Source organism: Aquarana catesbeiana, linkage group LG01 (assembly GCF_042186555.1).
Source record: "Aquarana catesbeiana isolate 2022-GZ linkage group LG01, ASM4218655v1, whole genome shotgun sequence".
In the NCBI taxonomy this organism is placed as follows: Eukaryota; Metazoa; Chordata; class Amphibia; order Anura; family Ranidae; genus Aquarana; species Aquarana catesbeiana.
The window spans coordinates 744,563,277-744,586,504 of NC_133324.1; the positions used below are offsets into that span (position 1 = coordinate 744,563,277).

At 41.7% G+C, this 23,228-nt stretch overlaps 1 protein-coding gene across 1 annotated transcript in view; it reads right to left on the minus strand.

The window, feature by feature from the left end:
- Positions 1 to 23,228, minus strand: part of DCHS2 (dachsous cadherin-related 2) — a 409,001-nt gene that overhangs the window by 201,831 nt on the left and 183,942 nt on the right. Inside the window, exon 2 of the mRNA XM_073605397.1 lies at positions 3,470 to 3,661. Within this exon, the coding sequence (XP_073461498.1) occupies positions 3,470 to 3,661 (192 nt within the window). The remainder of the gene's footprint in view (positions 1 to 3,469; positions 3,662 to 23,228) is intronic.

Genomic DNA, 23,228 nt, shown 5'->3' on the forward strand with positions numbered 1-23,228 from the left:
TTTTCCCCCCCAAAAAAACACCAAAAAAATGAAAAGAAAAGAAAGCAGCATATTTAAAACCAAGGACCATATGAACAGCCGGTAGACCTGGTTTTCAAAGATTCACTTGCTTCTACTCACAGCAAACCAAATGCACAGTCGATATATTAAATACAAGCTAGACCCCTAAATTTACTTTGTTTTGAGCAGATCCTTTCACTCACCAGGATACAAGAATGTGAAAAAAAAAATCATCTATTAAATTTGCCACCATAAGGGCCCTTTGTGTCAACATGCTTTAGGCTTGCATCGATGGCATCAGTTTGAGACATTTAAGAGCTCATTCAGAATTCATTGACAGGTGCAGTTCACCTCCTTCTGACCAGCATTTCACCTGTTTTAAGTGAGTTTTGCTTCACCCTAGATTTGTATAAGCAGAAATGTAAAACCCACTTGAAGTGAAACAATACCCACTGACACAGGCCCTAACTCAAGTCCAACTATTCAGTTGCACATTATATTTCCACTCCAACCCCATCTGATTTCTTCCTCCCTAGTTGTGCACCCCCCCCCCCCTTTTGGCTAAAGGTCACTACTGAATGTATGCACATTGTCAGCATACCTGCAATAGCATCATCATTTAAAATCTGTTTAGAGCTATTTGTCAGGAGGTAAGCAATAATTTCCTTCCCTGATCAACACTTGTCACCAGAGAGGCACACTAGAGGGCTACAGCTTGGAAATTGCCACACAGCCAAATCTAGACCTATTTATAGGGAACAAGCTGGAAGAACAGGCACTTTCCTCAGATAAACTTCAAAAAAATGGGGATCCTGCTTCCCTTTTAGTCAGATAATCATGCTATTTGCAGGTGGACAAGTCTTAGTAAACTGTGACCTGCAATCTCATTTTCTATCAAACTGATATTAGGAGTAATTTGTAATAGGTATAACCCCACTAAATTTCATACATTGAAGCCATTTAGTATTTTTCTAGATGCTAAAACACAGTAAATAGAAATAACTTATTTTTTATGTTTTTACAAATGTATTTAGAATGTTTTAAGGATACAAATCATTAGGGTTGTTGACCAATGTCCCATAAATTAAATCTGGAATGAAAATAGTACCGTTTACATTATTCCCTTTCTGCATTTTATCATTGTAAACATGTAGTCCCTGAGGGGCTACAGCCATTCAAGTCAGGTAAATATACACAACATAACCACTGGCACTATTTCTTGTAGCTAGTTATTTTGATCTTATTAGAGCACAATGGCATGTGATATATACTGTAACTATGTTTTACTGTTCTGAACAAAACAAACAGGAGTCTTACTTTATATGTTTCTCATGGATTTACTGGAAATATACATGGAAGAAATAAAGAGAACACAGAAAGCTGTCTCAGTAGCAACCAATCACATTCTTCTTGTTATTTCCAGGTATGTTTCATCGTGGGTTTACCTCTGTTGATGTAAGCAATCAATCAGTGGCGGCCCATCCATAGGGGGCGCAGAAGCGCCGCCCCCCCACCCAAAGCTAGTCACCCAAAAAAAAGGTCCTTTAAATGTTTAAGTGCACTGTGTTTGGGCGCCGGACACAGTGCACTTTGGGAAGCATGACGTCAATGCAGACGAGACGCTTCATTTGCAGGGTTTTTTGCTGCATTGTGGTGCAATGCAGTGCACCCCTACACTCCTTCATTCTTGTATATGGGCACAGTTGGTTGCATATGATGGGCACAGTTGGCTGCATATGATGGGCACAGTGGCTGCATATGATGGGGACAGTGGCTGCATTTGCTGGGCACAGTTGGCTGCATATGATGGGAACAGTTGGCTGCATATGATGGGCACAGTGGCTGCATTTTCTGGGCACAGTTGGCTGCATATGATGGGCACAGTTGGTTGCATATGATGGGGCACAGTTGGCTGCATATGATGGGGCACATTTAGCTGCATATGATGGGCACAGTTGGCTGCATATGATGGGGCACAGTTGGCTGCATATGATGGGGCACAGTTGCCTGCATATGATGGGGCACATTTAGCTGCATATGATGGGCACAGTTGGCTGCATATGATGGGCGCAGTTGGCTGCATATGATGGGCACAGTGGCTGCAAATAATGGGCACAGTGACTGCATTTGCTGGGCACAGTTGGCTGCATATAATGGGCACAGTGGCTGCATTTTCTGGGCACAGTTGGCTGCATATGATGGGCACAGTTGGCTGCATATGATGGGCACAGTGGCAGCATATGATAGGTACAGTGGCTGCATTCGCTGGGCACAGTTGGCTGCATATGATGGGCACAGTGGCTGCATTTTCTGGGCACAGTGACTGCATAGGATGGGCACAGTTGGCTGCATACGATGGGCACAGTTGCTGCATATGATGGGCACAGTGGCTGCATATGATGGGCACAGTGGCTGCATTTGCTGGGCACAGTTGGCTGCCTATGATGGGCACAGTGGCTGCATTTGTTGAGCACAGTTGGTTGCATTTGCTGGGCACAGTGGCTGCATATGATGGGCACAGTGGCTGCATTTGATGGGCACAGTGGCTGCATGTGATGGGTACGGTGGCTGCATATTATGGACACAGTGGCTGCATTTGATGGGCACAGTAGCTGCATATGATGGAAACAGTTACTGTATTTGCTGAGCACAATTGGCTGCATTTTCTGGGCACAGTGGCTGCCTATGATGGGCACAGTGGCTGCATTTGCTGGACACAGTGGCTACATATGATGGGCACAGTTTGCTGCATATGATGGGGCACACTTAGCTGCATATGATGGGCACAGTTGGCTGCATATGATGGGCACATTTCGCTGCATATGATTTGCACAGTGGCTGCATATGATGGGCAAAGTGGCTGCATTTGCTGGGCACAGTTGGTTGCATATGATGGGCAGAGTTGGCTGCATATGATGGGCACAGTGGCTGCATTTTATGGGCACAGTTGGCTGCATATGATGGGCACAGTGGCTGCATTTGCTGGGCACAGTTGGCTGCATTTGCTGGGCACAGTTTTTTTGCATATGATGGGCACAGTGGCTGCATATGATGGGTACAGTGGCTGCATATGATGGGCACAGTGGCTGAATATGATGGGTACAGTGGCTGCATATGATGGGCACAGTGGCTGAATATGATGGGCACAGTGGCTCCATTTGCTGGGCACAGTGGCTGCATATGAAGGGCACAGTGGCTCCATATAACAGCACAGTGAGGCTGCATTTGATGTTTTTGTTTCAGTATTTTTCAGAATTTTTCAATTAGTTTGCACCCCGCCCAAAATTTTGAGCACCAGCCTCCACTGCAATCAATAATGTACTCTTAGATAAAGGATACTTATGTTTACACAAAGACAAGTTCCAATTTCATTATTATGTAACAATTTGTGAGAAATCACCAAATGTAAATTCATGACTTGTGATGATATGTAGTTTGTAGATGAATTGATTACAATTTATAAGCTCACCTCATCTTGTGCCTTCACCAGAAGTTCATAGCTCTCAACATCACCTTCTCTGTCAATATCTTGTGATACACATATACGACCAGAATCCCGATCAATAAAAAACTTCTGAGATTCCTTCAAGGTATGAGATTTCTCATACAGGGAATAGTGAACTTGACCAAAAGAGCCCGAGTCAGCATCTGTTGCTTTCACCTGGAGAGGCACAGAAAAGTTATCTTGTAAAAGACTGAAAATCTTTTTAGAACATGGCATTTAAATGAATACCTTGCATGCTATATTAGCGATAATCATTGTGCATTGTATAAACAACAATGGGGCTAATTTATAAAAAATGATGCACAGCCAAGTTGAGCTGCAGCCCATTATAACCAATCAAATTCAAAGTTCTTTCTTCCTAATGTAGGTAAGAGAAAAGCAATTAATGCTCAACTACTTCCCGAAAACATCAGATCTAATTCTTTGCTCTAGTTTTATCATTCAGTCCCAGTCTGTTCAGAAGTGAATATAAATGTATTATTCAGATATTTGTTACAGAATAATTTGTATTAAAGCAGAGTTCCACCCAAAAGTGGAACATTCTGCTCATTTGTCTCCTCTCCCCTTCCGGTGCCACAATTGGCACCTTTCAGGGGGAGGGGGTACCGGATTCCTGTCTTTGACAGGTATCCTGTTCTTACTTCCGGGAGTCCAGGCCATTGCCCGTGACATCACCGTGGGGCTCCCTCTTCCTCTCCCTGTCACCGGGCCAGTAGGAGAGAGGAGCAGGGCCTCGCGCATGCGCATTAGGGTTCCCGGCGTGAAGCCATAAGGCTACACTGCCGGGTACCCTTACCCGCAATGGCGGCGGCAGCGGAAACATCAGCTGCGGTTGCCGACAACGCTGGACTCCAGGACAAGTAAGTGTCCTATTATTAACAGCCAGCAGCTGCAGAATGTGTAGCTGCTGGCTTTTAATTTTTTTTTGGGGGGGGGCAGAACATTGCTTTAAGTATCTGTATAGCCCAAAGATATATTCCAGAATATATTGTTAAGAATACATTGTGAAATACGATACACGGATGCACACGATAGTGATTTTAATAGACCAAAAAGTACAGGTATCTTTTTCTTTTATTATTGACATATTAAATGAAGATTCACTTTGTAGGCATGGTAACAAATAATTCTTATTGAACCAAAAGTGCAGCTTCAGTAAATGTTTTCCCATATGGCATTTTATAAGCCCTTGTTATCCCTTTATCATCATTCCTCTATTAATCCTTATCCTTTAAACCCATTACTTCTTCGGTGATGCTAAGCATCTGAAGTGTTGTAACAAAACAGAATCTGTGAGCAAGTAAAACTCCAAACCTGTGTGCTTGTTCTGAGACCAGATGTTGATTTACTTAGAGGCTACTCACTTAGCAAGGTGAATGTTTAGTTTGCGAAGTATGTGTTTACTCCTAAATGAGGTGAAGGTGTGTCCACTTTGAATACCCAATATTGTCCAAGGAAAAGTAAAAAATACAGGATTTTTGCTTGTACATGTGAACACAGCTGCACAATATTCACTAAGCTAAGTAAGCATTTGCATTCCTTTAGAAATTCAACCTAGTGATTCACTTTGCTGTGAAGTTGATGAAAGGTAATGAGTGTTGGGAGAATGATAGTGTGGTAACTACCAATTTTAGGAGTCAGGAAAGGTGGCACAAATATTTATCTCATGGCAGGTCCACTTTATTTTGTAGAATGCTATTCCTCATAAATTTGCAAGAAGATTGAACATTTTTTAGGTGCTCATTCACACCATCCTGCATGCTACAATGCATGAAATTTGAGCTGTAGATGAATTGTCAAAGCAAGGTTAGTTTTAACAACTGGAGCAATTAACAAAGAGTGATGCGAGTACAATACTTCCTTGCATAGTTTTTTAAATTGTTGAAAATGCAGAGGTTGCTCTTAACAAAAGAGACGGAAGTCCCTTTGTTAATTAGGAGTGATCGGTGCTCAGTTCTGCCAAGTCTGCAGACACAGCATAAAGAGCTGGAGCAGGATGTTCTAATACCTTTGTCCATGTCCCTCCCCTCCAGTCAGTTCAGAGAAGAAGGGAGTTGTTAGCCCATGCCGTCCATGCTTGTGTAGTGTAATCACTGCACGAGCAGAGAAAGGGATGTGAGATTTCTGCTAACAGCTTACATCCCATGCAACAAAGTCACACCTGGCAGGAATTTGTGGCAGTTTTCTATATGGAAAGCTTCCGTATTTTGTCTGTTAATTAGGGAAGACTTAGGCCAGTTTCTACAACAATCTGAAATAGAAACTGTTGCAGGGGGCTAGATAGACCTGAAATCAGTCCCAATCTCCTTAGTTAATGTGGCACACGCCTCTCCTGACAATTTCCTATGCCGAAGCTTAGTTAATTCCTCCTCGTTTTTCTATATTCCCTTGCCTTGAGCACGTGTAGATGTATGCACATCAATGCACATCAATGCAACTGAACTGACATGGTGTGAAAAAGTCCTAAAACTTGTGTGGGATAATACGGCAAGTTTTGTCTTCTGAAAATATTTGGTATTATAAATCATGCGATAATAAACTCAGGTTTTACAGCAATAGGACACAGCAACTAAAGAAAAGGTTGAAAAGTAATTAAAATCAGATGAACCTTAGCATTGGCACTAAAAAAACATAACTGTGCGATGAAAAGTTCAAACAAATATACTTGCACTACCTCCTCCTCCCCCCCCCCCTGCTTTTACATAGCAGAGGGTGATGTCATTGTTTTTATTTCAAGATTCTGGAGAATGCTTAGTATACCAAATCTTCTGGAATTTAGTATTTTTTTTACTGCTGTTATACTGACATTTCAGATGAGCAAGAGAGATGTGATGTAATAAGAGGCCAATAAGTGCATGGAAATGTGCTAATATATATATATATATAATATATATATATATATATATATATATATATATATATATATATATACACACACACAATATACAGCCCTCAAAATTTACACTCGCCTCGAGTGTGAGGCTGCCTCAGAGGAGGCGGGGGCCGCCGGCAGGCGGGGTTGAATGGGAGCCATTCTCCCAGCAATTGGCAAGGAACCTAGGGAAGAGAGAGAAGGGGAAGAGGAGAGCCAGTCACAAAGAACAGGTATCTCCTACTGTGACACAGCTTTGATTTGCATTGCCTGGCGGCCGCTGTCATGCGGGCTCATGCCTCCTGGACCGGCTCCTATGATATACAGCACACCGGTCCAATGCCAGGACATGTGACGTCTATCATAGGAGGCGGTCCAGGAGGTGGGACTTTGTATGACAGCAGCCGCCGGGCAATTCAAATCAAAGCTGTGTCACAGAGGGAGATCCACGCTCTGTGTGACCCGGCTGGCTCTCCTCTTCTTCTCCTCTTTCTGATGCCTGTGCACTGGTGAGGCTGCATTGATGGGCACTGGTGAGGCTGCATTGATGGGCACTGGTGTGGCTGCATTGATGGACATTGATGGGCACTGGTGAGGCTGCATTGATGGGCATTGGTGAGACTGCATTGATGGGCACTGATGAGGCTGCACTGATGGGAACTGGTAAGCCTGCATTGATGGGCACTGGTGAGGCTGCATTGATGGGCACTGATCAGGCTGCATTGATGGGCACTGGTGAGGCTGCATTGATGGGCACTGGTGATGTTGCACTATTGGACACTGATGAGGCTGTGCTGATGAGCACTGGTGAGGATACATTGATGGGCACTGATCAGGCTGCATTGATGGGCACTGATGAGGCTGTGCTGATGGGCACTGGTGAGGCTGCATTGATGGCCACTGATGAGGCTGCATTGAGAGCCACTGATGAGGCTGCGCTGATGGGGACTGGTGAGGCTGCATTGATGAGCACTGGTAAGGCTGCATTGATGGCCACTGATCAGGCTGCATTGATGGGCACTGATAGACTGCATTGATGGGCATTGGTGAGGCTGCATTGATGGGCACTGATGAGGGTGCATTGATGGGCACGAATGAGGCTGCATTGAAGGGCACTGATAGGCTGCATTGATGGGCACTGATAGACTGCATTGGTGGGCATTGGTGAGGCTGCATTGATGGGCACTGATGAGGGTGCATTGATGGGCATGAATGAGGCTGCATTGAAGGGCACGGATAGGCTGCATTGAAGTGCACTGATAAGGCTGCATTGATGGGCACTGATGTGACGGCCCTGATGGGGTGGCACTAATGGGCACTGATAAGCTGCACTGATGATGCTGCACTGATGGGCACAGATATTCTGCACTGATGGGCACTGATAGGCTGTACTGATGGGTACTAATAGACTGCATTGATGAGCACTAATGAGGCTGCACTTATGGGCACTGATAAAGTTGTTGGTAATATTTATTTTTGTAACTTAATTCTGCATAAAACATTTAACTATGTCATTTCATGAGATAATTTATAAGGGCGTGTTTAGGGGTGGAATTAGGGGTGGTGCAGGGTAGGGGTTGGGTGGGGCAACTGGTGGCGAGTAATCCTTAAGGCCTGGCTGGTAGCTCAGGACTTGAAATGTTGAGCCCTGCAGTATATAATATATAGCATTAGACAAAGTAGTTGTGAAACTATAATTGAATTGTACAGTTTATTTATGCAGTGACAATAATGAGCATACTCTTGGATAAACCTATAAATCACAAACAAGTATGAAGTCCATAAATCAAGACTATCTATAGTTAGATGCTTATGGATCATTGCTAGTGTATGGCAGTGAACCTACAGTGCGAAGGGTTAGTAGTTGTCATTTAGAAAGGCCTAAAAGTTTTGAAAATAGAATGCTCAATATCATGTTAAAGCGGAGTTCCACCCAAAAGTGGAAGTTAGACTTTAAGGACTCCTCACCCTCTTACATGCTACATTTGGCATGTTATTTTTTGGGGGGGGAGTGGGTACCTAGTTTTAAAGTAAGAGAAAAAACACGCTAAAGAAAAAATTATATTCAAAACTTATAGCTGCACGAATAGAACACCAATATCTGTGTAAAATAAATCAAAATAAAACAAAAAACGTGCACTCATAATCAGTATAAGAAACTCATATTGAAGCAATCTCAATCTGTGCAAATAATTCAACGAAATATATGTGCAAGACGGATCATAATAAAACAACTCAAATCCATACAATTCAAATAAAACAAACATGAATCAAAGTGATGTCAATGGATGATATATGGTGAAAAAAATGTGCTGATGTACTTAAAACATATATCATTACACTCCTTGAAGCTTCCCGCACTAAATAAGTGGTTAAATAAAACAGTCCTCAAGTATAAAGAACTTTTCAGCCGTAAAAAAGAAGAAAAAAAGGTAGTCCATAGAATGAATGACAGAAGGAAAAGTCCCATAGATGAATAACCGCTTCACCAAAGCAGAGGGAAACATCCACAATCCATCAGGTCAGACGCCACACAAATACATGGAAAAGGAGGGAGTTTGTAGACAAAAGCTCTCATAGAATCCAACAATGTTGAAAGGTGGACCCTTACCCTCAATGGTGATTGTGTAGTCAGAGCAGCCACTAATAATAAATTTTATGTATACTACACCATTGGAGCCTCTCTTCTATTTTTACCCACCTCCCTCTGGGATAAGTGGGCTTATCACCCCCCCTCAGGTGGAAGAGTTGGTTTATGCCAGGTTGGAGACGCACAGTACACCAGCAGGATTCGGATACCATCCATCTACAGTCCCCGCAGAGGGCAAAGTCTGCTTGCACGTAAGACCTCGCCAGAAGGGAGGTCCACCATTGAGGGTAAGGGTCCACCTTTCAACATTGTTGGATTCTATGAGAGCTTTTGTCTACAAACTCCCTCCTTTTCCATGTATTTGTGTGGCGTCTGACCTGATGGATCGTGGATGTTTCCCTCTGCTTTGGTGAAGCGGTTATTCATCTATGGGACTTTTCCTTCTGTCATTCATTCTATGGACTACCTTTTCTTGTTCTTTTTTTACGGCTGAAATGTTCTTTATACTTGAGGACTGTTTTATTTATTTATTAAAAGTCAGCAGCTACAAAAAGTGTAGCTGCTGACTTTTAATAACCACTCACCTGTCCCATGGTTCATAGATGCGACCGCCCGAACCCTCGGTTCTCTCCCTTGCCTCTCCCCAGCGCTGGCATCACAAGTGTGGCATCCCGCTGTGACAGCTTGATGATTCAACTCAACAACTCTAATCCAACCACTTATTTAGTGTGGGAAGTTTCAAGGAGTGTAATGATATATGTTTTAAGTACATCAGCACATTTTTTTCACCATATATCATCCATTGACAACACTTTGATTCATGTTTGTTTTATTTGAATTGTATGGATTTGAGTTGTTTTATTATGATTCCTCTTGCACACATATTTCGTTGAAATATTTGCACAGATTGAGATTGCGTCAATATAAGTTTTTTATACTGATTATGAGCGCACGTTTTTTGTTTTATTTTGGGTACCTAGTTTTGACAGGTACTCAGCTCCCACTTCTGCTCGGGCCCCCTAGGCGACTCCTCCTCTCCCGCAGTGCGCACCCAGGTGTGAATCTGCAAGCTGTCACAGCGGGATGCCACACTTGTGATGCCAGCGCTGGGGAGAGGCAAGGGAGAGAACCGAGGGTTCGGGCGGTCGCATCGGTGAACCATGGGACAGGTGAGTGTCTGTTTATTAAAAGTCAGCAGCTACACTTTTTGTAGCTGCTGACTTTTAATAAACACAAAAACTACTGCAAAACCTACACAAAAGCCAAGCCAGTTAAAAACTTCATCTCATTCCTTTAAGCCATGAAAAAGGGAAACTTATTTGCTGCCAGGACAACAGTTGGTCTTTTATATGAAAGGCCCATTAAAGCAGGGTGAAGCCTGTCAGGACAAGATGGAGCCTAGTTTGCTTTTACAGAATAAATAAAGTAAAGCTGATTTGATTCTGTGGTGGCTAGAGATGCACTGAAAAGCAAACGTTATCTAGCAAAAGCTAAAATGTTTGCCAGAATTTCCTTATTGCCTTTATAGATTCCTTTCAAGGGGTACAAAGCTAATATCTCGGAGGTCATGGCCAATGTGTTCACAGCAAGTATAAGCAGCTTACCTCCTACACCTTGGTTACAGTATTAAGATAGATGCTCAATACAGAGTACAAGCAGAGTACCCAAAACCAAACATAATGTTGCTCGGTTGTTGTCACAATAAATGAAAAGTAAGCCATTTTCAAGAACATTAAAGCACAGTAAGGCTAGGTTGACATATGTGCAGGTTAGAAACAGGTGTGAAATGCGCTTCCGGCTGACAGAAAACCGCGCTGTGCTTTAGCAGATGTCCCAGGTGCCATTATTTCAGTGCAGTGCAATTTTGTAAAAAAACACAGGGGACTTTTTTCTTGGCATTTCTATGGGTCGGGCAGATCATTGAAATGAATAGGCTGCCCTACTTGAGGAGCACAGATGCACAGGTCTGAACGGAGCTTAACAGATCAGAAAGAAGTGTTCTGTTATGCTCATTCTTTATCTGTGCTCTTTCTTCCTCCCTTGGCTCACTCGGCCACCTTCTGGGGCCTGAACACACCTAATAAAATGACAACAGTTCTCTAGGAATGAAGGACAATACATTATAGTCAGGCTGAGAACCTATGGAAAAGCCAAAATAATTAGATAAAATCCTACCTTAACTATTTGACTCGTTTCACTTTCCTAAACAAAAATATAACTAGGATTTAGAAATAATAGTGATGTAAATGCTGGCATAAATAAGCATTTGGATTCACACACAGGGCCTGATTTACTAAGGTTATAGGCTTGCTTGGTTGACTGTTGACCTCTTGTGATGCAGTAATGATGCCCTACCTTGATTTGCATAAATGGCCACCAAAAGCCCAGTGCAGAGGACAAGTCACTTCTCTGCAGGGTTCACCTAGTGCCAGAAGTAAGCAGCATTCAAGTGATTGCTGTTTTTGCTTCTGGATGCGAATACAAAAGTGAGTGAGCGATTTTTCGATCACCACCTCACCCCATGCTCTGCCACCTGCTCAATGGCACTCTCCTTCATGGCTGACCTTAGTTTTGATGGTCATGATGGCATTTCTCCAATTCCAGAGCTACTCTCCAGAAGCTTTATATAACACTGAGCTAAGTAGTAAGGTATCTGCTAATTAAATGTCTCTGTTTGGTAGTTTCCCCTGTGGATTCTATTCCTGGTTAGATATTATTCTTGCGTTAGAGGTATATAGTCAAGCTTCATAACAAGTAAAACAAATATGGCTTTTTTTGTGTGTCTGATTAGCACAGTACTCTAATCAACAACACTCATGCTCCCTAAACAGCATAGTTAGTTGGAGCACTTTACGAGGGAGGGCGTGTCCAATTAATGCATGAAAACCAAGATTTTAATTGGGTTTTAAAATGTAAGCAGTTAATGTGTATGTAATGCATGGTTAGCGTACAAGCATTTTATAGCCTAACCACATAAAAGAAACCTAAACCACGGTATTTACCAACAGCAGAGCTCTCATTAATAGTACCACCCACACTTACAACAGATCTACCAATCTGTTTTATGGTACAACCATTAATATACCATCTAAAGCATTAATTATGGAATAACGACTCAATAAAAAAAAACACATATGCCTATTTTGGAATTAACAGAGTAAATGTTACTTAACTGGAATTTTAAAAAGAAAACAACGATATATCTTATTCTTGCTATATTGTACCATCAAATATTATTGGCCACGTAGCTGTGTTACAAGTGCCAGCAGAACTTATATCATAATGCATGTTTTGTTCTTCTGTTTGTATCTGGTTTGTCTTGGTGCACTTTTGTTTATTCAAGTATAATTTTAGTCATTTGGCTGTGAGCAGATGTAGATGGCAAAATAATCAAATGCTTAATGTCTACAGGAATGATATATGCAAGTTCATTACACGCCTTGTTTACCAAGCCAATTATTTATCAAAGCACATCATTTCCACATTTCAAAGGGATGGGGGAACATTAGCCTTCTAATTCATACCACCTTTCATTCAGAGGCTAATAATAGCAATTATACTCATGTGTAACTTATCTTTATTGGTAATAATTCTAGCTATACACCAATATTAATGCATGCCAACTGGAAAATTACAGTTAATATCAGTGTATATCATTAACCACTTGCCCTCCAGAAGATTTACCCTCTTTCATGGCCAGCCCATTTTTTGCGATACGGCACTGTGTTATTTTAACTGATGATTGCGCGGTCATGCAACGATGTACCCAATGAAATGTATGCCATTTTTTCCCACAAATAGAGCTTTCTTTTGGTGGTATTTGATCACCACTGTTTTTTTTTTTTTTTTGCACTATAAACAAATAAGAACCAACAATTTGATTAAAAAAAATAGTTACATAGTTACATCAGTCAGTAGGGATGGGTGAACGGTTTGGCCCGAGCATGAGTGCAGACCGAACATTTGCCTTTGCGGCCGTTCGCCAAACACCCGAATTTGCAGGGTGTTCGCCCAGACAAACACCCTGCTGAGCACTGCACAGTGCATTCTGCGCCCTGATTGGGCAAATCTTTGTCCAATCAGGGCGGGGTCTATGCTGGTTTTTAGGGAGTGGGGCTGAGAAGCCGACCGCAATGTCGTTAACAACTGATATTCTTCAGTCTTCAGCTGTCAATGGGTTTCCCTGCTGACGGCTGAATAAAAAAATAAAGTGTTGGTTAAAAATTTAAAGAAAAAAACAGCATTGGATCCCCCCCAAAATCTATACCAGACCCTAATCAAAGCATGCAGCCTGGCAGGTCAGGAAAGGGGAGGGGATGAACGATCGCCCCCCCACCCCCCCCCCCCAAGCCACATGCCCTTAGCATGGGAGGGTGCCCCTTGCCTGTATAAAAACTGTCAAAACGCTGAGCGGGCATAAGGTGGGAGGCCTCCCAGGAGGCGGAGCATTTTTTTTTTTCGGGTCCGGCGGGCATCGTGGTTGATGATGGATATACATTGAGGGACAATATTTTTTTATTTTTTAATAATGGACTTGTCAAAAACTGTTTCTTGTGGTTATTACTTTTTGACACTTTTTTTGGTGAATGGGTAGGGGTACTATGTACCCTATACCCATTAACATAGGGGGGGCTCGGATCTGGGGGCTCCCTTGTTAAAGGGGGCTTCCAGATTCCAAAAACCCCCCTGCCCGCTGACCCTAACTAACCACAGCCCAGGGTTGTTGGGAAGAAGCCATTGTCCCCATCAAAAACACCCACCCCCCATGTTGAGGGTATGTGGCCTGGTATGGTTCGAGGGGGCACATGCTCATCCCCCCTTTCCTAACCTGCCAAGGTTCCCCTTTAAAACCATACCAGACCCGAAGAACCTGGTATTCACTTTGGGGGGACCCAATGCCGTTTTTTTCTTTATTTTTTCAATCGCCAGGTGCCAGCAATTGTAACCACGAGTCATTTTACATTTGATTTCTTTAGAAATTTCATTTTTGCGGTAGCATGTTTTTCCCCATCCATACTCAGCATACTCATCCATCCATCCTCATCCATACTCAGCATACTCATCCATCCATCCATCCATGCTCAGCCATCCCATCCACCCCCATCCATAATTAGCCATACCCATCCATACTCAGCCATACCCAGCAATATTCAGCCGTAACCAGCCATACCCAGCTGTACCCAGCCATACTCAGCCGTACCCAGCCATACCCTGCCATACTCAGCCATACCCAGCTGTACTCAGTCGTACCCAGCCATACTCAATCGTACCCAGCCGTACCATCTATACCCAGCCATACTCAGCCGTACCCATCCGTACTCAGCCATACCCAGCCATCTTATCTATACCCAGCCATACTCAGCCGTACCCTTCCGTACTCAGCCGTACCCAGCCATACTCATTCATGCTCAGCCATCCCCATTAACGGCTTATCCATCCCCATTCATTCTCATCCATACCACATCAGTTATCATTCATGCTACATCCATGCCACTACAGTTCCTTACAAAAGTGTAATAGGTAGTCAAATTAGATTTGAAACTTATGTCCCTAGAACACCTGATGGTGCTCCCTGCATGTTGGTCCTCTGTATGTGGCCAGGCTGTGGAAAAGTCTCACACATGTGGTATTGCCGTACTCAGGAGGAGTAGGAGAATCCATTTTGGGGTGTAATTTTTGGTATGCACATGCTATCTGGTATTGCCGTACTCAGGAGGAGTAGGAGAATCTATTTTGGGGTGTAATTTTTGGTATGTACATGCTATGTGTTAGAAATATTGTGTAAATGGCATTCATTTTCTTTACACATTTTCCAAAAACTTGTAGAAAAAAATAACATATTCAAAAGACTCGATATGCCTCATAGATTGTACATTCGGTTGTTTTCTTTCCAAAATGGGGTCATTTTTGGGGTGTTTCCATTGTCCTGGTTCTCCAGGACCTTCAGAAGTGTAAGAGGTAGTCATGAAATTATATGTGTAATTTATGCTCCAAGAACGCCTGATGGCGCTCCCTGCATATTGGGCCTCTGTATGTGGCCACGCTGTGTAAAAGTCTCACACAAGTGGTATCGCCATACTCAGGGGGAGTAGCAGAATGTCTTTTGGGGTGTAATTTGTGCTATGCATATGCTGTGTGTGAGAAATAACCTGCTAATATAACAATTTTGTGAAAAAAAAAAAAAAAAATCTTGATTTTGCAAAGAATTGTGGGAAAAAATTACAACTTCAAAAAACTCACCATGCCTCTTACTAAATACATTGGAATGTCTACTTTTCAAAAAGGGGTCATTTGGGGGGTATTTGTACTTTCCTGGCTTCTGGCTTGTTAGGGTCTCAAGAAATGAGATAGGCCATCAGTACTTCAGGTGTGATCAATTTTCAAATATTGGCACCATACCTTGTGGACTCTATAACTTTCACAAAGACCAAATAATATACACCGATTTGGGTCATTTTTACCAAAGATATGTAGCGGTATAAATTTTGGCCAAAATATATGAAGAAAAATTACTAATTTGCAAAATTTTATAACAGAAACGAAGAAAAATGCATTTTTCAAAAGAATTTTCAGTCTTTTTTCTTTTATGCAAAAAATAAAAAAAACAGCAGTGATTAAATACACCAAAAGAAAGCCCTATTTATGTGTAAAAAAGGACGAAAATTTCATATTTTTCAGGTACAGTGTTGCATGACTGAGTAATTGTCATTCAAAATGTGAGCTCACTGAAAGCTGAAAATTGGTCTGGTTAGGAAGGGGGTTTAAGTGCCCAGTGGTCAAGTGGTTAAAGAGAATAACTTAACACCAAGTTCACTATATGGACCCCTTATGTATTTGTACATGTTGATCATATCCCCCCTTAATCTCCTCTTCTCAAGAGAGAATAAATTCAGTTCCTCTAAACTTCTGAGCCTCTAAGCTCTAGCTGAGCTCCTCCATGCCTCTCATCAGTTTGGTTGCCCTTCTCTGCACTTTCTCCAGTTCCCCAATATAAAACTGAACTGCATATTCCAAATAAATTCTTACAGATGATTTGTACAGGGGCAAAATGATATATCTCTCTCTCTGGAATCCATACCTTTCTTAATACAAGAAAGGACTTTACTCGCTTTGGAAACCGCAGCTTGGCATTGCATGCTATTATTAAGCTTATGAACTACCAAAACCCCCAGATCCATCTCCACTATGGATTCCCCCAGTTGTACTCCCCCTATTATGTATGATGCATGCATACTCTTAGCCCCCAAGTGCATAACTTTACATTTATCAACATATACGTCATTTGCCACATAGTCGCCCAATTAAACAGTGCATTGAGCTGGGCTTATAAGTTGGAGACATCCTGTAAGGACGTTATTCCACTGCATAGCTTGGTGTCATCTGCAAGCACTGAAATGGTAATTTTAATCCCATACACTATAAATAATATTTTTTATGTTTTGCTATAAAACATATCCAATAAAAAAAAATTAAATTTCTTTATAAATTTAGGCCAATATGTATTCTTCTACATGTTTTTAGTTAAAAAAATGCGGAAAATACAGTAGTTTCTTTTTTATACTAGTAATGGCAGCCATCAGTGACATAGCGTGACTGCAATATTGCGGCGGACATTCTGAAACTAACTAACACTTTGTGGGAACCAGTGACACTAATACAGTGATCAGTGCTAAAAATATGCACTGTCACTATACTTATGACATTGGCTGGGAAGGGGTTAAACATCTAGGGTAGGGATGAGCCGAACACCCCTCTGTTCAGTTCGCACCAGAACTTGCGAATGTTAAAAATTACAAGAGACAGTTTTTGACAATTCCTTTATTTAAATGCTTCTTCTTTCTTCTTTCTTCTATCTTCTATCTTCCTTCGGTTTCTTCCTCCATCTTCTTCTTCTTCTGGTTCTTCTGGGTCTTGCTCCGGTATTCTCATCTGGCATCTTCCTCCGCGGCGTCGGCGTCTTCTTCCCTTCTTCTCCGGGCCGCTCCGCATCCATGATGGCATGGAGGGAGGCTCCCGCTGTGTGATGCTTCTCTCTTCATCTTCTTCTCTTCATCGTCTTCTCTTAATATCCATACCAGTCTTAAGGGCCTGGTATGGAATTTAGGGGGACACCCCACGTCATTTTTTTTTAAATTTTGGTTTGGGGTTCCCCTGTGGGGAATTCCCATGCTGTTTGCCATGCCAATACCATGAATATTATCCTTTAAAATTAGCACTTTTGATTTCTCCCATAGACTTTTAAAGGGTGTTCCGTGGCATTCGAATTTGCCGCGAACACTCCAAATTGTTCGCTGTTCGGCGAACTGGCGAACAGCCAATGTTCGAGTCAAAGCTCATCCCTAATCTAGGGCGATCAAAGGATTAAATGTGTGCCTAACCAGCATTTGTGTGTAATATGTGTGGTGCTTTCACTATGGGATGTGATGGATTTTCTTTCTTGTGCTTTGCAGGGAAAGAAAATCCATCATATCCCCACTGACAGGACAAGTTATTTACATATGCAGAGCTCTGTCCAGCCTCTCTCTTCGACGATCAGCGGGTGCCGGCAATCACATATATATATATATATATATATATATATATATATATATATATATATATATATGTGATTGTGCACAGAACTGCCGCCAAGTAGCAATAAATCTGCTATAGGGCGGTCAGCAAGTGGTTAATATATAATAATAATTGTAGCTGTTATTTTTCACAAAAAATGCAAGATAGCATTCTGTACTATCTGTATGTTGAAGTAAAAAAAAAAAAACTGATTTAGAATTCTGTAATATTAATTCAGAGTAAAAAGTTCAATCTTTTTATAGTTTTGAAAATAAAGTGCCAAAAGAGCACTCTTTGTATGGGATATAAATTACACTGAACATCACCAGTATCACATAGGTTGATACTGTGTTTTGAATTCATAATACGCAACACAATTGATTCCCTGAACTACTTTTCTTAGTATATACCGAGACATTTTTTTAAAAAAAACATCTAAAATACAATTCTTTAGCCTTGAATTCATTATGCTACAAGGGACACCTTCTAGCACAATGTATTTAGGCAGTGAGCATTCCCCTGCCACACCCTGAGTTATGTAGACCATTAATGTATCACTAAACCCATATGATAAAAAAAAACTATCAATAAATGGTGTATTACATGCTGTTCATACTTACTCAGTCACTATGAGATTCATTTTCTGTATTCTGCAAAAAAAAACCTGGTTGATCATGCCACTCTCTGTCTCAACATTCTGTTCATGCCACCAATTCAGCTAGGGATTTAGCATCTGTGGTGTCAACTCTGCAGATGCTCAGTTTTCAGTGAGTTTCTATGCTGAGCATTTCCTCCCTAACACATCTGAGCAGTCCATGTGGGGGTATACACAGTGGTAAATGACAGCCCACTTCCGCCCTCCTCCTCCATGCCCACTAACCAGCTAAACACAATGGGGGTGGGATATTACATGCAGATTAATGAAGGCTGCACCTCCCTATTATTCTAAGACACAGGGTGGAGGGGAGTGACTGGCAAAAATCCACTCATACCATGCTATTTTCTCAAAATAATAAAGATTTCACTTCACATATATATTTGTATACCAATTAAAAACAGTTTATTGATATTATTTATTTATTTTTACTCTGTATTCCAAAGGCTGTTTTTTTTGTTTGGGACATGTGACCAGCAGCAGAGGACTAGAAGCTCCTCCTTTCCCTGTAGACAGGGTGGGAAAGATATGGGTCATGTGACAGCTGTATATTGATTAGGAATAAGGTACTTAGATTATTTTTTTTTAATTAAAATAATTATAGTGCCATCATCCACACACAGAAATAGAAGGGACAATGTAGATTAAACAGTGTGTGTTTAGTATCACTTTAAGAATGTATATGTCAAAAATGATTGGTTATACCCAGAATTCAGTTTTTCTATCATTACTTTTCCTTCATACTGTTTTTTTTTTTAAATAGCAAACAAAATAATTCAAATAAAGGATGCAGCTTTTAGTGCAGAATAACACTGTTAGTAGTTAAATAGTACATTTTCATAGATACCTGCACACACATCTAAAAAAGGGACAAGGAAATGAGGGACCGAGAGATTTGGTTCCAAAAGAGGGACAGTGACTTCAAACTAGGGACAGCGGAGAGGTATGTGTATATATACATACTGTATATGGGATAAACTCAACTGGTGGTATTGGCAGCAGTAAATAATACACAAGACAGGAACAGTCCAAAACACCTGCTTGTCTGAGCCATTAACTAAATTTAAGATACACAATTTGTGTATCTATATGCAGCCTTGGCACTATTCCCAGCCTTTAGAAAAATGTCAGGGCCCAAACAGCTTTTTACCACTTTATTTAAAAATAAGTCTCGTCAATGACTTGGAGGCTCACAACTTATATAGCTCATGTGGCAATGATCTTTAGTGAAAACAAGGACAGACTGAACAATGGAATCATTTAGCAGCGACAGACATCTTTATTACATTATTAAACACCAGCCCGTGATTATTAGTGCATTAACAGTGTCCTTTTTTGTACTGGTTATGAAAATGGCACTAAGCTAGGAACTGTTCTTGACTTCCATAACTTCTTTATGAATTCATTCTTGCAACAATTGAATCACTTTTAATGATGATAAATACCTACACAAGGAATGGTGGACACACTCATCAATGGCACTTGCCCACTCCTGTCCATCTTACCACTCTAGTTTTTTGCTTACAGGTTCTTTTGGATTTTTATTATGGCCCTGAATAAAGTATTAATTACACAGTCGTAAATACTGCTTGTCAATTTACTTTCCAAAAGATCCCGCTTGGCATGTTGAGGCACAAAATTGTACTCTGTGAGAATCTGTAATACATACCCAATTCTACCTTATAGCTATTCCTGTTATGTCCTTGTGTTCTCTTATAAACAGGGGACAAAGGAGCCACTTACCAAGGACTGATAGAATTTAAATCCATGTATGGGCATACTGGTAGTACACAAGTCGATCTATTGATCAACTTGTATACAACCAGCTTCTTAGGTTTTTCCCAAATTATCAGTGCCACCGGCTATAGCCAGCAGCACTGATCTCTATATTCTGATGGCGGGGAAGGCTCCTCGCCATCAGAACACATTAGCACAGAGGGAGTGATTTCCCCATCCACCTCGAATGTGTGGATGGGGAAATTGCACCTTTTTTTTTTTTTTCATTTTGTTCAACCAGTGGGGTTGAATGAAAAAAAAAAATATTAATGTGTGTCTTACTCCTAATCAGCCCTGCAATGGCTGATCAATTGATGACTACTGCTTCTATGTTAGATTCTCCTGCTGGGAGTTTTCTTAACCCCTGTTTAGAAAGGCATAGCTCTTTCTGTAACTTTCTCTGGCTTCAGGCTAAACACACAATCATTGCACTTTATATAATCTGGAATAGTTTGCCTACAAACCGGGCCACAAATCTATCTCTGCTTAATCCAGCAAAGCAATAAATGTTGCTTGAAACACTTTCACTTTGTGTGAATAAGTGTTTTCTTTTGCTACTAGCTACTGCAGCTATCACTCAAGCAGGAGCTGCTCTGATTGGCTTCTGTTTGTAGACTACATTTGTCAAGTTCAGATTAAGTCCTGGCAGGGGATATGTTGCAGTTGAAACAGTGGGGAAGGAAAGCAGCATAAAAATGTCCTGTCTTCATGCACAGCTCTGCTTAGATAGCTTCATAAATTTATTGTTAGACTTGGGTGAATGGTCCTTCCCGAGCATCAGTTTGGGTGTAACATTGGCTTTTCGCCTCAATTCGCAGGATGTTTGGCGGGTGTTTGTCCCGTTGAATACCCTGCAATGCACTGTATGCTGCACAGTGCATTCTGTGCATTGATTGGGCAAAGCTTTGGCCAATTAGGGCGCAGTAAAAGCTGGCTGTTAAGGAGCAGGGCCGGGAAGCTGGCCGCAGGATCCTTAACAACAGATCAGTCATCAGCTGTGAATGAGCATCCCCGCTGACAATAAAAAACAATTTGCCAGTAAAAAAAAAAAAAAAAAACACGGTGTGGGGTTCCCCCCCAGGATCCATACCAGACCCTTATCAAAGCATGCAGCGTGGCAAGTCAGGAAAGGGGGGAAAGGGGGGGGGGAATGAGCGAGCACCCCCCTTCCTTAACCAAACAAGGCCACATGCCCTCAAGATGGGGGGTGAGTGCTTTGGAGTGAGGGGCAAGGGCCACATCCCCACAACCCTGGCCTGTGGTTGTAGGGGCAGTAGGGGGCTCCCAGATTCCAATAAGCCCTCTGCCCACATACCCCCACAACCACTGGCCAAGTTTGTATGAAAGCACCTCCCCATATTGAGGGCATGTGGCCTGGTATAGTTCAGGAGGGGGGGTGCTCATTCGTCCCCCCCCTTACCTGACCTGCCAGGCTGCTTTCTCGGACAAGGGTCTGGCATGGAATTGGGGCGGGGCCCACACCTTTTTTTTTTGCTTATTTTGCTGTGGGGCTACCCTTAAAATCCATATCAGACCCCAAGGGTCTGGTATGGACTGGGGGGGGGGGGGGGGGCATGCCATTTTTTTTTTTGCAATAGTTATGTGCCAGCAATTTCAAATGGAGAGTCAATTTAAATGTGATTTGATTTTTTTTTTTCTTTAGAAATGTAATTTTTTTCTGCAGCATGTTCTATGCAGGCTACAGATGCACCACTTTACAGGCAGACTAAGGGGATGCCGCAGACACTATATTCAAAAGGAATTTTTTAGTTTTTATTGTTGCACTTTAACCGCTTCTGGACCAGCGGCCGCAGTTATACTGTAGCAGGTTGGCTCCCCTGCGCGAGCCGTTGTAGTTGTACATCGGCCCTTGCGAAGCGTGTCCCCGAAGCCGATGTGAGTGCCCGGGCCAGATTGCTCATGAAAGAGCGAGAACCGGGATCTGTTTGTGTAAACACACAAATCTCAGGGGAGAGCAGAGAGCATGTGTGTTCATACTAAGTATGAACACCGATCTCTCTCCTCCCCTAGTCAGTCCCATCCCCCTACAGTTAGAACACACCTAGGGAACACAGTTAACCCCTTGACCGCCCCCTAGTGTTAACCCCTTCCCTGCCAGTGTTATTTATACAGTAATCAGTGCATTTTTATAGAACTGATCGCTGTATAAGTGTCACTGGTCCCAAAAATGTTTTAAAAGTGTCCGATTTGTCCGCACCAATATCGCAGTCCCAATAAAAATTGCTAATCGCCGCCATTACTAGTAAAAAAAATAATAATATCCCCTATTTTGTAGACACTATAACTTTTGTGCAAACATATCAATAAACGCTTATTGAGATTTTTTTTACCAAAAATATGTAGAAGAATACATATCGGCCCAAACTGAGGAAAAAAAAAAATTTTGTTTTTGTTTTTTCATTTGGTATATTTATTATAGCAAAAAGTAAAAGATAGAGAGGCTGATTTAGTAAAGGCAAATCCACTTTGCACTTGGAAGTGCAGTCGCTGTTGATCTGAAGGGAAGATCTGAAATGAGGGGAAGCTCTGCTGATTTTATCATCCAATCATGTACAAGCTAAAATGCTGTTTTTTATTTTCCTTGCATGTCCCCCTCGGATCTACAGCGATTGCACTTCCAAGTGCAAAGTGGGTTTGCCTTTAGTAAATAACCCCTGTTGTGGTTTTTTTTTTTAAAGTGTCGCTCTTCTTTTGTTTATAGCGCAAAAAATAAAAATCGCAGAGGTGATCAAATACCACCAAAAGAAAGCTCTATTTGTGGGAAAAAAGGACGTAAATTGTGTTTGGGTACAGCGTCACATGACCGTGCAATTGTCAGTTATGTCGAGATGATAAACGCTCTGGATGACCTTGCACTTCGAGAACCAAAGAAAATGTTGGAAAAAATCAGATTGTTCGAAAAGACCTCCGACTCAGTGTTCAAATAATAGCTGAATCTGTGAACATTGACAAAGACACCGCATGGAAAATTTTGTTTGAGGATCTTAACATGACGAAAGTTTGTGCAAAGATGGTCCCAAGGGTCCTCACACCAGAGTAAAAAGAACTTTCCCAAAAGTTAAATCAGTGCTTATAGGGACACATTTTGAGTCAGTTGATGCTATAAAGAAGAAAACGGTGGATGTGTTGAAACAGATGACAGAAATTGATTTTCTCCATGCCTTCGACCAGTGGAAAACAAGACTGCAGCAATGTATTAGTGCAAATAGGGAATATTTTACTGCTTACACAAAGTCTCTACACAAAAGATTATAAC